Source organism: Chiloscyllium plagiosum, unplaced genomic scaffold (genome assembly GCF_037043375.1).
Source record: "Chiloscyllium plagiosum isolate Xiang-an unplaced genomic scaffold, Cpla_swu_hap1 HiC_scaffold_42, whole genome shotgun sequence".
Lineage (NCBI taxonomy): Eukaryota > Metazoa > Chordata > Chondrichthyes > Orectolobiformes > Hemiscylliidae > Chiloscyllium > Chiloscyllium plagiosum.
In genome coordinates this window covers 23,158,534-23,175,483 of record NW_028270180.1, presented here as the reverse complement: position 1 = coordinate 23,175,483, position 16,950 = coordinate 23,158,534, and the positions used below count along the sequence as shown (strand labels likewise).

Sequence of the window (16,950 nt, the reverse complement as noted above, 5' to 3'; positions counted from 1 at the left end):
GTAACCAACTACAAAAAAAACCAGTACAGGGAGTTGGACATGATCAGTCAGCTCAGGGTGAGGGAAAGGAAGGTGGGTGGCACACTGTTACTTTTGGAGCTTGTGTAGAGATGTCATGAGAGGGTGAGTAGGCTGTGCAGAAGAGATTCAGGATTAGTCAGGGTCAGATGTTAGCAAGAGTGATTGGGGAAGATGTTGCAAGAAGTGATGGGTACAGTACCAGGAATAGAGCAAGTGTGAGGTAGCAACGAGAAGATGGTGGCACTTTCACTGGCAGAGTGGGGAAGATCATTGTTCTTCTTCCTACATTCTGTGCATTCCTTCAGATGGTTGAGGCTGCACTGGTCTGGATGGTAATCTGGTCCAGGTTGGTGTGGTTCGAGTCGAATGGCATCCTCTGTTGGCCTGGGAGAAAGGACATCCTGCCTCTACATCACCCCATCCCCATCAGCAGCATCTCCATGTCCCTGCCCATAAAGAGAGACACCAATTTTCTATTGTCTGTCACATCCAGGGCCAATGTCAGGATCCATGCAGGGCAGTTCCAGACTGAAAGCTTTTGTCTGGGTTGCACAATGTCTTTTTAAAGACAGTGCTGTACCATGGATGTTGGTCAATTCTCGGATATCCAGGAAATGGTAAGTTTTGGAAAAGGCACATGGTATAATGGTGTTGGAATGTGAGAGGGGGCACCAAAGAGTGGGGTAGGTAATAAATCAGGTGGGTTTGCAAAATAAGGTGATAGACGTCCCCAAGCATCATAATGTGAAACCCTCTGAGAAACTTGACAAAACTGACACTGAGCAAAAGAAATTAAGATTCAGTCCTTGATCCATCAAGGCAGGTTTCATGCTGAGATCTGACTTGTGCAGTGTTACCTTGGATGGGATCAGAAGACTGGCTAGAATGGTATAGATGCCATTCGAGAGTAATCAGTTGATGATTCTGATTATCACAGTACCATACAACAGGTCAGTTACAACAGGTCAAAATTTACTTAGTTTGTGCTATTGTTTGTGATAGCCTAACTACTATTCTTGTTTCGATGTTTACTGGTATTTTTGATAGATTGCCCCAACCCTGTTTTTGCCATCGGCCCCATTAATGATATTGCATGAGTTTCTATAAATTGGCGTCACACAGGAATACATCTATGGAGTTATCGGAGAACTACCTGAACAAAGAAATAAGTATAGGTACACAATCCTTGATACAAAACCCTCATGGCCAGCTGGTTTTCCGAATTCTTAATTTTCCAGATTTTGGAATAAACAACAGTTTAATGGTAAAGTTTTTAAAATGTTACCAAACAGCAGATGCATCTGTGAGTACCGAGAGTGCTGAGACAGAATTGATGCCTGCCAGTGCTGGACCACATTGCCATGTCACACCTGAGTGAAGTGGGTCGAGTGGGTGTGGAGATGGGTTAACTATTGGCATGCCAAACAACCTTGCTATGGAGAAAAACACTTCACCAAATAAAACTTCGGATTTCGGAGCTTTACGAATTTTGGGATTTCGGATCAAGGATTGTGTACCTGTACTGGGATTACTGGCAAAAAAAGTACAGAAAAGTGGTGAGATTTTTTTTGGTAACCTAAGTTGTGAAGATCTGGACAGACTGCCTGAAAGGGTAGTGGAAACCAATTCAACAGTACTTTCAAGCAATATTTAGATATGTCCTTGAAAAGGAAAAATTCACAAAGCTATGGACAGAGGAATGGTGGCATTTGGATAGTCTTTTTTTTTAAAAAAGAGATAGCACAGTCACATTGGATCAATGGCCTCCTTTAATGTTGCATGATTCAATAAATAGAATATTCAGGTCAGACATCCATAACAAATTTGAACATACATAAACAAATTTGTGCTGATCATAGAAACAGCAATGAATTCCCTACTTTAATAAGTTACTCATGTTTAGGAACCAGTTTCGTTTTTATGACATGTCTATTGTATCTGTGGTAAAGGCCCTCTAACTTCAAATAAAAGCGTGAGAGAAAGGTCACATCAGAGAGGCTGATGTGTATCTGAAAGAACAAAATACAAGGTCTAATATTCACACTGAGCAGATTGATTCATTGTGCAGGAGCTGACTGCTGTAATTCATCTCATATCCTTACTTTGATAATGTATTCCACACCAACAGCTTTCAATATCGAAGATAAAACAGCAAGGTCAAGTGAACACCACAGACTCTCAAGTAGCATACCATCCTGACTTGGATACAATATTCTTTCCTTCATAGTTACCATGAAAACAAATTTTAATGTAGAGTTTTTAGTGCAATGAAACATTCTAAGGTACTTCACAGAAGCATTATAACGTAAAGTATGATACCAAGCAACAGGAAGGAATATGAAGTCAGACAGCTAAAAATTTATTCAAAGAGATTTTAGAACTCCTTAAAAAAAAGGGAAGAATAGGGAGTGAATTCTACACCTTAGGGTCTTGGCAACTGAAGGTTGCAAATAACAACTATGCAGCAATTAACATCAGCAATGCAACAGAGGCCAGAATTAGAGGTCTGCTTATATATTAGAGGTCGATAGGGCTAAGGAGATTACAAAGGAAGGGAGGGGTCAGCCACAGAGGATTTGAAAACAAGCCAAGAATTTCTCGAATGCAATGGAAATCAGCAAGCGCACAGGTTAGGAAAACAGGATTTGTTGCAAGACCATGGGCAGCAGAGTTTTAGATGACCAATTATAGAGTAGAATGTGGGAGACCAACCAGAATTGTGCTGAAATAGTCCAGTCTAGGGATAACAAAAACACAAATGAGGATTTCAGCAAGAGATGGGCTGAGACAGGGGAGAAGTTGGATCATGCTGCAGAGGTGAAGATGAGCAATCTTAATGTTGGCAGGAATATAAGATGAGAAGCTTAGCTTGGGATCAAGTGTGACACCAAGGCTGCAAACAGCCCAGTTTATTCTCAGACCACTGCCAGGGAGAGGAATGCAGTTGGTAGCTCAGAAACAGATTTGGAGCAGGGAGCATAATCAATAGTTTCAGTCTTCCCGTGAAGTAGATTGTAAGACCATAAGGCCATAAGATATAGGAACAAGATTAGGCCATTTGGCCCATTGAGCCTGCTCCAACTAAACATTTTTGGGGTGACAAGACTACTCTTTTTTGAGGTATTTTAGCTATTGGAGGTGATTTCCTCGAATTTCAGGAGCAGCAATTACTGGTTTATGCTGTTGCATTGTTTTGGAACTTTGGAGAAAAGACAAGTCAAAACAACAGCACTTTTAAAAGGGAAAGGGACAGACAAAGGCAGCACGTGGTCAGGTCAGTGCAAGAGAGAGCGAGAGAGAGCGAGAGAAACCCACACTGCTCCCTGACACAGCAGTGAACCTCCGCAGTTACTGCCTTTGCTGATGAATTCATTTATCACGGCATATCGGAGTGCATCTAGGAAAGTTAACAGTGAAATTCACAACGGATCTTGAAGGAACCTGTTTGGGAGAGGTCACAGCACAGAAAAAGATAAGTAAATAGTTTGAAGGATAGCCTTGCTGTAAATCTACAATAGTGAATAGAGTGGGTTCTTTCTTGATTATATGTTTTATTGAGATATGTCTCTTGATTAAACTAAAAATATAAGCCATAAGTATTAAGTCAGCTGAGAGCAGTGTTTTATAGAGGAATAAGACTGTGCTATTTTCTGGATCTGCAGTTTGGAAGAAGCAAAAATGGCCTTTAGAAGAGTGATATACTCTTCTTGTCAGATGTGGGAGTTTAGGGAGAGTTTACATGTAACTGAGGATAATATCTGCAATAAGTGCCATTGGTTGCATATCCTATCTGATCGAATGGATCGGTTAGAGCGACAGTTCGAGGCAGTGAGGAATTTACAAGAGCAAGGGAGTGTGATGGGTGGCAGTTACAGGAAGGGAGAAAAGTTGCAGATTATGTCACAAAAATGAGTTAACTCCAGGAAAGGTAAGTGAGGTAGGCAGGTAGTGCAGGAGTCTTCTGTGGCTATCCCCATTTCAAACAAGTATGCTATTTTGGAAAATGTAGGGAGTGATGGATTCTAAGGGGAATGTTGCACAAACAGCCATGTTCCTGGTTTTAAGACTGGCTTTAATGCAATGAGGGATATGTCAGGATCCAAGAGATCAATTGTGTTAGGGGACTCTCTAGTCCAAGGCACACACAGACGTCTCTGTGGCCAGCAGCTAAAAATCAGAATGGTGCATTGCCTTCCTGGTGCCAGGATGAAAGATGTTTCAGAGAGGGTGCAGAATGTTGTCAAAGGGGAGAAAGCCCAGCAGTAGGATATTGTACACATTGGAATCTATGACATAAGAAGGCAAAAGGATGAGATTCTGAAGGGAGAATATAGAGAGTTAGGCAGGAATTTAAAGAGGACGTCCTCGAGGATAGTAATATCTGGATTACTCCCAGTGCTACAAGCTCGTGAGGACAGGAATAGAAGGATACAGCAGCTGAATGCATGGCTGAGGAGCTGGTGTATGGGAGAAGGATTCACATTCTTGGATTATTGGAATCTCTTCTGGGGTAGAAGTGACCTGTACAAGAAGGATGGAATGCACCTGAATTGGAAGGGGACTAACGTACTGGCAGGGAGATTTGCTAGAGTTTCTTGGGAGGATTTAAACTAGTAATGTGGGGTGGGGGGTGGGGGCGGAGGAATCCAGGTAAATATTGAGGAAAGAGATCAATCCGAGACTGGTACAGTTGAGAAAAGAAGCTAGTCAAACAGTCAGGGCAGGCAGGGACAAAGCAGAGAACAAGGGAGGACTAATAAATTAAACTGCATTTATTTCAATGCAAGAGGCCTAACAGGGAAGTCAGATGAACTTAGGGCATGGTTAGGAACATGGGACTGGGATATCATAACAATTACAGAAACATAGCCCAGAGATGGACAGGACTGGCAGTTTAATGTTCCAGGATACAAATGCGACAGAAAGGACAGAAAGGGAGGGAAGAAAGGAAGGGGAGTGGTGTTTTTGATAAGGGATAGCAATATGTACTGAGGGAGGATATTCCTGAAAATACATTCAGAGAAGTTATTGGGATGGAACTGAGAAATAAGAAAGGGCTGATCACCTTATTGCGATTTTATCATAGAACCCCCCTAATAGTCAACAGGAAATTGAGAAACAAATTTATAAGGAGATCTCAGTTATCTGTAATAATAGGGTGGTTACGGTAGGGAATTTTAACTTTCCAAACATAGACTTGGACTGCCATAGTGTTAAGGGTTTAGATGGAGAGGAATTTGTTAAGTGTTTACAAGAAAGTTTTCTGAGTCAGTATGTGGATGTACCTACCAGAGAAGGTGCAAAGCCTGACCTACTCTTGGGAAATAAGGTAGGACAGGTGACAGGTGTCAGTGGCGGAGCATTTTGGGGCCAGCGAGCAAAACTCTATTAGTTTTAAAGTGGTGATGGAAAAGGATAGCCAGATCTAAAAATTGAAGTTCTAAATTGGAGGAAGGCCAATTTTGACAGTATTAGGCAAGAACTTTCAAAAGCTGATTGGGGGCAGATGTTCACAGGTAAAGGGACGGCTGGAAAATGGGAAGCCTTCAGAAATGAGATAACCAGACTCTACAGACAGCGTATTCCTGTTCGAATGAAAGGAAAGGCTGGTAGGTATAGGGAATGCTGGATGACCAGAGAAATTAAGGGTTTGGTTAAGAACAAGGAGGAAGCATCTGTCAGGTACAGACAACAGCAATCGAGTCAATCTTTAGAAGAATGTAAAGGAAGTAGGAGTGTACTTAAGAGGGAAATCAGGAGGGCAAAAAGGAGACATGACACTTCAGCAAATAGTGTTAAGGAGAATCCAAAATGTTTTTACAAATACATTAAGGACAAAAGGGTAACTAGGGAGAGAATAGGGCCCCTCAAAGTGGTTTTTGTTTGGAGTTGCAGGAAATGGGGGAAGATACTAAACGAGTATTTTGCATCAGTGTTTACTGTGGAGAAGGACAACATCCATATTACAGATGTCAAAGTACGGGATGTCTTGAAACGCACAAAAGCGGATACATCCCCAGGACCTGATCAGGTGCACCGTAGAACTCTGTGGGAAGCTAGAGAAGTGATTGCTGAGTCACAAATGAGGTGCCGGAAAACTGGAGGTGGGCAAACGTGATGCCACTATTTAAAAAAAGTGGTTAGGACAAGCCAGGGAACAATACACTAGTGAGCGTGACGTCAGTGGCGGATAGGTTGTTGGAGGGAATCCTCAGGGACAGGATGTACATGTATTTGGAAAGGCAAGGACTGATTAGGGATAGTCAACATGGCTTTGTGCGTGGGAAATTGTGTCTCACGGACTTGATTGGGTTTTTTGAAGAAGTACCAAAGAGGATTGATGAGCGCAAAGTGGTAGATGTGATCTATATGGACTTCAGTAAGGTATTCGACAAGGTTCCGCATGGAAGACTGGTTAGCAAGGTTAAATCTCATGGAAGACAGGGAGAACTAGCCACTTGGATTTAAACTGGCTTGAAGGTAGAAGACAGAGGGAGATGGTGGAGGGCTGTTTTTCAGACGGGAGGTCTGTGACCAGTAGAGTGCCACAAGGATCGGTGCCAGGTCCACTACTTTTCATCATTTATATATGATTTGGACATGAGCATAAGAGGTACAGTTAGTAAGTTGGCAGATGACACCAAAATTGGAGGTGTAGTGGACAGCAAAGAAGGTTACCTCGGATTACAACAGGATCTTGATCAGATGAGTCAATGGGCTGAGGAGTGGCAGATGGAGTTTAGTTTAGATAAATGCGAGTTGCTGCATTTTGGGAAAGCTTCATGGTAAGGTCTTAGGAAGTATTGCTAAACAAAGAGACCTTGGAGTGCAGGTTCATAGCTCCTTGAAAGTGGAGTCGCAGGTAGATAGGAGAGTGAAGGCGGCGTTTGGTATGCTTTCCTTTGTTGGTCAGAGTATTGAGTACAGGAGTTGGGAGGTCATGTTGCGGCTGTACAAGAGATTGGTTAGGCCACTTTTGGACTTTCGTGTGCAATTCTGGTCTCCTTCCTATTGCAAGGATGTCGTAAAACTTGAAAGGGTTCAGAAAAGATTGACAAGGATGTTGCCAGGTTTGGAGGTTTTGAGTTATAGGGAGAGGTTGAATAGGCTAGGACTGTTTTCCCTGGAGTGTCGGAGCCTGACATTATAGAGACTTATAAAATGTTGAGGGGCATGAATAGGGTAAATAGACAAGGTCTTTTCCCTGGAGTGGGGACTCCAAATGAGAGTGTATAGATTCAGGGTGAGAGGGGAAAAGATATAAAAGAGACCTACGGGGCAATTTTTTCACACAGAGAGTGGTGCGCGTATGGAATGAGATGCCAGAGGAAGTGATGGAGACTGGTACAATTGCAACATTTAAAAGGCATCTGGATGGGTATATGAATAGAAAGGGTTTGGAGGGATACAGGGCAGGCGGTAGCAAGTGGGACTAGATTCGGTTGGGATCTAGTGGTCGGCATGGACGAGTTGGACCGAAAGGTCTGTTTCCATGCTATACATCTCTTTGACTCTTTTTGATCATGGCTGATATGTTTCTCAATTCCAGTCTCCTGCCTTCTCCCTGTAACCCTTCATCCCCTTACCAATCAAGAACCACTATCTCTGTCTTAGATACACTCAATGACTTGGCTTCCACAGCCCTCTGCCGTAATGAATTCCACAGATTCATTCTTCTGCCTGAAGAAATTCCTCCTCATCTCAGTTTTGCAGGGTTGTCCCATCATTCAGAGGCTACGTCCTTGGGTCCTAGTCTCTCCTACTAGTGGAAATGTTTTCTCCACATCGACTCTATCCAGGCCTCTCAGTAAGTTTCAATGAGATCGCCCCTACACTCCTAAACTCAACCAAGTACAGACCCAGCAACCTCAACTACCCCTGATATGACAAATCCATCGTTCCCAGAATCAGCAACATCGGTATGGGAGCACCTTGACAACATGTACTGCAGTGGCTTATGAACAAGTTCCACCACTGCCTTCTCAGAGGAACAGACCCAGCCATGTCAGTGTTGCCCACATCCCAAGAATCGACAGAAAGGATGGATTGGTTCAAACAGTCAACCATTAATTTTACCATGGTTTTACACTAACTGTTGAAAACTAAGACCAAGAGTTCTGCCTTTGCCCATGGTCACTTGATGTGTTGCCTTCATTGTTCTGAAACCTACTGACCACAGCCTGCAACTCCAGAGCTTTAATTAACAACATACCTCCATTTTAAAGCTTCATTAAATAAACACTGGTGTAACCAATAATCAAAAGTCAAGCCAACAGGAAAACAAAGAAACTGTGTAATTACACAGGAGATGGCAGATCCCTAATTAAAGTCCCATTCGTGATGGTATACAAACACTGCCAAAGTTTAAGATACAATCTTACCTGCATCAAGTACTTGGGACTCTCGGGCATCCCCATAGCATAGATCAACGCAGAGGTCAGACTGGGTACTGAACACAGCAGCACAAAAAGCCTCCAGCTCTGAAAATGTATAGAACCCAGCTGGAAAGACAATGAAGTCCTGGGGATAACCAGCCAAGCCAGACCTGAGGACAAAGGTTAAAATCACAGTATTAAGTCATGATTCAACTGAAGTATGGTACACTAACACAGTGCTAGGGCTGGACTCCAGACCCATAGCAATGTGGTTGATTCTTAACTGCCCTCTAGGTAGTTAGAGATGGGCAATAAATGCTAGCCTAGCCAGAAATTCCCTCATCCCATGAATGAATAAAAACAAGCACAGAATTAACAGTTTCCAAACATAGTTAAGCGTAGTTTACAGAGAGAACTAAAAATACCTTTAATCAAAGCAAACTGTATTTTTAATAGTTTTGGTTATGAATTAAACATTCCACACTTTTTTTAAAAGCAATTCATACTGCAATTCCACAAGAAATAACTGATTCATTCTGATCATTTGACTATTCTTTCTACCATCTCTACTCCAGTTGGAAAGTTTTCACCTCCAAACAGTTTAAAATCATGGTTCAGTTTGAATGAAAATCTAGGTAGAATTTATCAGCAATAAAGTCATAGAGATGTACAGCACGGAAACAGACCCTTCAGTCCAACCCGTCCATGCCTACCAGATATCCCAACCCAATCTAGTCTCACCTGCCAGCACCCGGCCCATATCCCTTCAAACCCTTCCTATTTATGTACCCATCCAAATGCCTTTTAAATGTTGCAATTGTACCAGCCTCACTACTTCATCTGGCAGCTCATTCCAAACACATACCACCCTCTGTGTGAAAAAGTTGCCCCGTAGGTCTCTTTTATATCTTTCCCCTCTCACCCTAAACCTATGCCCTCTAGTTATACTTCTCATTGTGATGCTACAATAATATGACAAATTGCACATGTAACAAGTTTAATATTTATCTTCTTTAGCCGTTCCCATCTTTTCTTCCTCTATGTTGAAATTCGCCCATGACTTCACCCTTTTCACATCTCCCCAATTGCCTCCTAGATTTCAGTGCTCCTTCAATTCTGGCCTCTGGGGCATCCCAGATTTACATTTTTTTGACATAAGCATCACTGGCAAAGCATTTGTTCCCAACCTCTTATTGCACTTGAACTAATGGATTGCTCAACCATTTCAGGGAGCCGTTTGGAGTCAAGCACATTGCTGTGGGTCTGGAGTTATGTGTTCAGACCAATTAAGAACAACAGACTTCCTTCCCTACATTGTGAACCAGATGGGTTTTTTGGACAACTCATGATATTTCTCATGCTCACCATCACTGAGATATATATTTCAGATTTTTTGGCCAAATTTAAATTATATCACACTGTAAACTTTTGCTTTAAATTCCGTGTCCTATGAGCTTATACACCACAACCACCTGATGAAGGAGCAGCGCTCAGAAAGCTAGTGCTTCCAAATAAACCTGTTGGAGTATAACCTGTTGTTGTGGTGATTTTTAACTTTGTACACCCCAGTCCAACACCAGCTCCTCCAAATCAAATTTAAATTCCGCCAGCTGCCACAGTGGAATTTGAAACTGCAACTTTCCCTCCTGCAGAGCATTAGTCTGGGCTTCTGGATTACTACCTGGGCCCCAAGTTCTAGAATTTCTTCCCTAAACCTTTCCACCACCAATTCTACCCGCTTTTTGGAGATGTTCCTTAAAGAAAATTACTTCTTTCATGCCACTATTTGTTATCTGTGTTAATATCTGCCTCTGTGACTTTGTGTTAAACATTATCTGATGAAGTTCTTCTGTGAAGCTTTGTAGGCTTTTTACAATCTAAAAGGCTCTATGTGTATACATGTCTCGATGTCATCAGAGCAAAGAGCTATTGTGAACTAATAAGTAGATGCCTGGTTTCTGTGGAAAAAAAAACCTAGAAGCTGATAGCCTGCGAGAGCCCTGTATCCAGCACAGAGCAGGAATCATCCTGTGCCTGTGTAGCACTGTTTACAGTATAGGAAGTCAACAGCTTTCATGCTTCTGTCAATGAAGTATTAAACATCAATAGACATACAGATTAGCAGAATGGCAAATAAAATGCAATGCACAGGAATCTGAAATGATTTATATTGAAAGGAAGAACATGAGTCAATATAAAATATAGGCCACAATATAAAAAGGGGTGAAAGAGCACGTGCATAAATCATTGAAGATGGCAAAACATGCTGAGAGCAGGTAACAACATACACAGCATCCTGGGCTTCATTGATTGGAACTCAGAATACAAAAGCAAAGAAGTCACATTAAACTTGCGTCAGCGGGCATAATATGTCCTGTTCTAAGCACCAGTTCAGGAAGGCATTAGAGGGGGTAAGATTCATGAGAATGGCTCCAGGGATGTGGAACTTCAAGGAGAAGTCTCAACTTCTCCAATTAGCGTGTGTAACTGAAAAAGGGAAGGCTGAGAGGAGATTTGATAAATGTGCTCAAAATCACGAGGGATCTGGACTGAGTAGATAGAGAGAAATTGTCCCTATTCACAGAAGTTAAGAATGAGAGGCACAGAGTTACGGGAATAGGCGAAAGCAACAGTGACATGAGGCCAAACGTTTTCATACAGCAAGTGGTACAAACCTGGAATCCACTGCCTTATTGTGTGATGGAGACAGATTAAATCAAGGCATTCAAAAAGGAAATAGATTATAAGGAAGGACATTGCAACTTTGGTCAGCCAGCAGAGCTACAACAGGCTGAATGCCCTTCTTCTCTGGTGTAACCATTCTATGATTCCATGATTCATGCTACTTCTCATCAAACGTTGACCTGGGAGAATTCAGTCTGTGCCCAGCACCTCCATTACACTGTCTAACCTCCAAAGCTAAGCTTCTTTGAGTCACACACAAATTTAGATTTCTTTCTTGAAGTGCAGTCAGATTTTAAAATCTACCCTAGTGCAGTCAGCTCTTCCTGAGTGGTTTAAAAATGATTTGGAATGATCCATGAGTTTAAATCTAGGACTCCCAGACTTGAGTCTGATAGGCAACTCCCCTAGTGAGCTGTGTTTCCATGATCCTCGGTAACCCCAAATATGCAGCCTGGCACCTCTTACACACATACCTTCAAGTGGCCTTGATTAAAAACAAATTATAACATGGCATGTGGTCAAATAGGCTGCTTTGAGGAGGATACAGTGGCTAGTACTGTTACCTCACAGTGCCAGGGACCCAGGTTCAATTCCAGGTATGGTGACTGTTTGGAGTTTGCACATTCTCTCCATATCTGCAAGGGCTGCAATTGGGTGTTCCAATTTCTTCCCACAGTCCAAAGATGTTCAGGTTAGGTGGATTAGCCACAGTAAAAATGCGGGGTTACAGGATATGGTGGGCTGCTCTTCGAAGGGTTGGTGCATACCTGATGGGCTGAATGACCTCTTTCTTCACTGTAGGGATTCTATGATCTCCATGTCCGTACATTAGATCACCAGTAGATGGCAAAGTCACAGCACACACACTCTGTTCTCACTGGATTATAGGCTTTGTGTGTCATCGAGTCATATAGCATACACATGGACTTTTCAACCTACCATGTCTATGCTGACCAACAAACACTGTACTACACTAATCCCGTTTACCAGCACTTGCCCTACATTTCAAGTGCTCATCTGGAATGAATGGTGCAGATGGTAAAGACAAGTTTACATTATAAATATGTCTCAACAGCTGCATTCCAAGCTAGATATAATTTCTCAAAAATAATTCTTTGACACTTCATAAATCGTACAAAGCTGATAGCTCCTAGTTAGATAGCATAATCCTGCTGCATCTCAACAGCTAGCTCAACTTGTGTGTTAACCTCCATCTTCCCAATGCCAAGATGGTAATATCAACCTTTATTTCTGTTGCATAGCATCCTACAATGAGAAGCAACATCAAAGTGCTTTCCAACTAGCAGAGAAAGATTTAAATCACTGCAGAGTGAGAAGTTGATCCCAGTCATAAATCTGTGAAAGGTTTCACGGTACTACAAATACAAATTCAATAACTTGTGGGGTATAACTTTGCTGAATAAAATGTTAAGATTTAATATGGCACACAGCACAAGCAGGATTAAGAAAGGCTTTTGCATTTGTTAGCAAACGGAACAAAAGAGAGTAGGTAGAAAGGTAGGTTCTGCTGCACAGCAATAAAGGTTGATTCCCACAGGGAAGCAATGAATAGCATTCATTATACTGTAAGAGTAGCAATTCTTTTATGCTTACAATAAAATGGCCACATTTGGAGTATTACATATAGTTCTCGTCACTGCGTTATAGGAAGGATGCAGAAGCTTTGGAAAGGGTTCAAAGGAGACTTACTAGGATGTTGCCTGGTTTGGAGGGAAGGTCTTATGAGGAAAGGCTGAGGGACTTGAGGCTGTTTTCGTTCAAGAGAAGAAGGTTGAGAGATGACGTATTTGAGACATACGAGATAATCAGAGGGTGAGATAGGTTGGACAGTGAGAGCATCTTTCCTTGGATGGTGATGGCTAGCATGAGGGGACATAGCTTTAAACTGAGAGGTGATAGATATAGGACAAATATCAGAGGTAGTTTCTTTACTCAGTAGTAGGGATGTGGAATGCACTGCCTGCAACAGGAATAGACTCAGCAACTTTAAGAGCATTTAAATGGTCATTGGATAGGTATATGGACGAGAATAGAATAGAGTAGGTCAGATGAGCTTCAGATTGGTTCCACAGGTTGGCGCAACATCGAGGGCTGAAGGGTCTGCACTGCGCTGTAATGTTCTATAGTCTAAGACAGGTGATCAATGCGAAATGTTGAAGCTGAAAATCAGGGACAGTGTACTATCGTTCAAGTGGAAGGAAGAAACACCTTAGCAAGAGAGGAGTCCATTAATGATTGGTAGGGCAGCACGGTGGCACAGTGGTGAGCACTGCTGCCTCACAGCACCAGGGACCCAGGTTTGATTCCAGCCTTGGGTGACAGTCTGTGTGGAGCTTGTATGCTCGCCCCATGTCTGTGGGGTTTCTGCCGGTTAGTCTGGTTTCCTCCCAGACTCCAAAGATATGCAGATTAGGTGAAATGGCCATGTTAAATTGCCCTGTGGTGTCCAGGGATGTGGAGATTCAGTGGATTAGCCACTGGAAATGCAAGGTTACAGGGACAGGATTGGAGGGAGAGGGGGACTGGCTGGAATTCTCTTCAGAGGGTTGGCTGCAGGCTTGATGGGCTGAATGGCCTCTATCTGTACTGTAGGGATTCTATGATTCTATTAATGTTAAGTGCAGGAAACATATTAGAGGGATGGAGACCTGAAAAGCAGAAATATTCCTCATTATACCTCATATTAAATATTATGCAGTTAATCAAGGGGGAAATGAAGAGACTCTTTCTGAGCCGTATGCTTCTGTGACCTACTCTAGATAATTCTGTTTAACATTCACTGGAATTGTCTAAGCAAATGATGTTCCAACATGATAAAAGACCAATTTCCTATGTGGCCACATGGAGTCAGTACCACCATAATGTATTCACATCTTTGGCAATTAGCAGCTCTCTTGCCAAAACTGCCCTAGGAAGCAATATCAGGCACAGAAAGGAAGCCAATTGCACAGAGTTCGACAAGGAAGGAGGAGTATAACCCTCCATTTTCTCCTTCACACAGAGAAGCACAACTCCACTCACCTGCTGCTAAAATATTTCCTGCCATCCAGAAAGTGGCCAAAGCACTGACCATGCAGCCTCTTTTATTCCGAGGTTGAAATTCCGAAAAATAGGAGAATATGACTGGTATGGAGCCACCAACACTAAAGAAACAATCAATCAATCAGAGTTAAATTATAACAAAGATCCACCACAACAACACAGCATGTTGGCACCATGCAGCAGACCGAGATCAAAGGACACCTATCTCAACTTGCAGTTGCATCAAAAATTATAAATATTTTGGGTCCAATTCAGGAGATCCCATCTTCCAGGTGGAATACTAAACCCAAAGCCCGATTAAACTCTCAGGCAGATACAAACTATCAGGGCACTATGTTAAACAAGTGGAGTTCATATCAATGTCCCAGCCAATGTTTATCCCTCAGCCAATGTAATTAACAATAAATCACCTGCTCACTTATCAAGTTGCTGCTTGTGGGATCTTGCTATCCACAAAATAATAACTGTGTTGTTGATATGGCAACAGTCACTATGCTTTAAAACTACTTAACTGGCTGTAAAACACTTTTCAATTTCCTGAGTTTGTGAAATGTGCTCGGAAAATGCAACTCTTTCTTGCAGGTATATCACATGGATCCAAACGGGCATGGAAAGTAGGTATAAAGAACGTGATAGAGGCAGAAAGCTTATCTTTGAGCATTTCTCAACCCATCGGGGTCATGACGAGCAATTAGGGTTATGATCCCCCTGCAACCAGACTTGTAAGTTCCCTCTCTTCTGTGACAGCAGTGGCAACTGTAGATCAGAGACTTAGACAGGACAGTGCTTACACAATGCAAACACAAGACACAATTCTTCTCTTGATTTATTTGGTGACCCTGTTCTCATAAGTCCCCACTGTTCTCCAAGCTCTAACCACTGTTCTTCAAAGCTTCAACACCCAAACCATTTATAGCTAAAGGATTCTGGGTAATCCAAGTTGGAGTCTGGGAAAAAATTGTAGCTGTAACAGTTGCTCCTTTTTTTTGAGGTATTTTAGATGCTGGAGATGTTTTCCTCGAATTTCAGGAACAGTAATTATTGTTTTATAAGCTGTTGCATTGTTTTGGAACTTTGGGGAAAAAGATCAAAACAATGGCACTTTTAAAAGGAGGAAGAGAACAAAGACAGAGACAAAGGTGGGTGGATGAGTGAGTGAGTGGGTGAGTGGGGGGGGGGCAGAGGCGGAGTGAAAGAGAGAGAGAGAGCACGCGCAAGCGAGCACAGCTATTGCCTTTGCTGTTTGAATTCAAGTATTTGTGGACTTCGGAGTGTGTCTAAGAATAATGAACAAACAGCAAATTTCACAGCTGACCTTGGAGGAGCCTGTGGGGGAGAGTTCTCAGCACAGGAGCAGATAAATGCAAGGTTTTTAAGTGTAAACTTGCTGTCTTTTTTCAATAGTGAGCAGAGTGGGTTCTTCTTGGTTATATCTTTCTATTGAGATCTGTCTCTTGATTAAAATTTAAAAATATAAAACATTGGTACTAAGTTAGCCTGGAACAGTGTTTTTTAGAGCAGTAATACTGTGCTATTTTCTGTAGATTGTTAAGGTTCAAAGATGGCCTTTAGTAGAGTGATGTGCTCTTCCTGTTGGATGTCGGAGATTAGGGAGAATTTCCATGTTACTGATGATTTGGTCTGCAGGGAGTGTTTTTGGTTGCAAATCCTCTTCAGTCGCATTGATTGGTTGCAGCAGCAGTTAGAGGCAATGAGGAATTTACAGGAGCTAGGGGATGTGATGGATGGCAGTGATAGGAAGGGGGAAAAATTGCAGATACAGTCAAGTAGATGAGTTACCACCAGGAAGGTAGGAGAGAGAGGGAGGTACTGCAGGAGTCTCCTGTGGCTATCCCCATCTCAAACACGTATGCTGTTTTGGAACATGTAGGGGGTGCTGGGAAACGTAGCACAAACAGGCAAGTTTCTGGTACCGAGACTGGCTCAAATGTAGCGAAAGGTACATCAGGTTCCAAGCGATCGATTCTGATATACCCATCCAGATGCCTTTTAAATGTTGCAATTGTACTAGCCTCCACCACTTCCTCTGGCAGCTCATTCCATACACGCACCACCCTCTGCATGAAAAAGTTGCCCCTTAAGCCTCTTTTATATCTTTTCCCTATCAGCCTAATCCTCTGCCCTCTAGTTCTGGACATCCTACCCCAGGGAAAAGACCTTGTCTATTTATCCTATCCATGCCCCTCATGATTTTATAATCCTCAATGTGGTCACCCCTCAGCCTTCGACACTCCAGGGAAAACAGCCCCAGCCTATTCAACCTCTCTCTTTACCTCAAATCCTCCAATCCTGACAACATCCTTGTCATCCTTTTATGAACTCTTTCAAGTTTCACAACTTTTCGATAAGAAGGAGACCAGAATTGCATGCAATATTCCAAAAGTGGCCTAACCAATGTCCTGTACAGCCGCAACATGACAGCCCAACTCCTGTACTCAATACTCTGACCAATAAAGGAAAGCATAACAAACACCTTCTTTACTATCCTATCTACCTGCTACTCTACTTTCACAGAGCTATGAACCTGCACTCCAAGGTCTCTTTGTGCAGCAACACCCCCTTAGACCTTACCATTAAGTGTATAAGTTCTGCTAAGATTTGCTTTCCCAAAATGCAGCATCCTGCATTTATCTAAATTAAACTCCATTTTTCAAGATGTCATCATCTAATTCCCTACATTCTATATCTTCCATGTTCTTCTCCACAGTAAACACTGATGCAAAATATTCACTTAATATCTACCCCATGTCCCACGGCTCCACACAAAGGCCTCCTTGCTGATCTT

General features: G+C 42.3%; 1 protein-coding gene across 3 annotated transcripts in view; it reads right to left on the bottom strand.

Annotated features, from left to right (window-relative positions):
- The window catches only part of sv2 (synaptic vesicle glycoprotein 2), a 71,722-nt gene that overhangs the window by 39,376 nt on the left and 15,396 nt on the right, over positions 1–16,950 (bottom strand). For all 3 annotated transcript variants that reach the window (XM_043680551.2, XM_043680552.2, XM_087981947.1), the window contains exons 5-6: positions 14,124–14,245; positions 8,403–8,566 (exon numbers count right to left, since the gene is read on the bottom strand). In XM_043680551.2, coding sequence (XP_043536486.2) covers positions 8,403–8,566; positions 14,124–14,245 — 286 coding nt within the window. The remainder of the gene's footprint in view (positions 1–8,402; positions 8,567–14,123; positions 14,246–16,950) is intronic.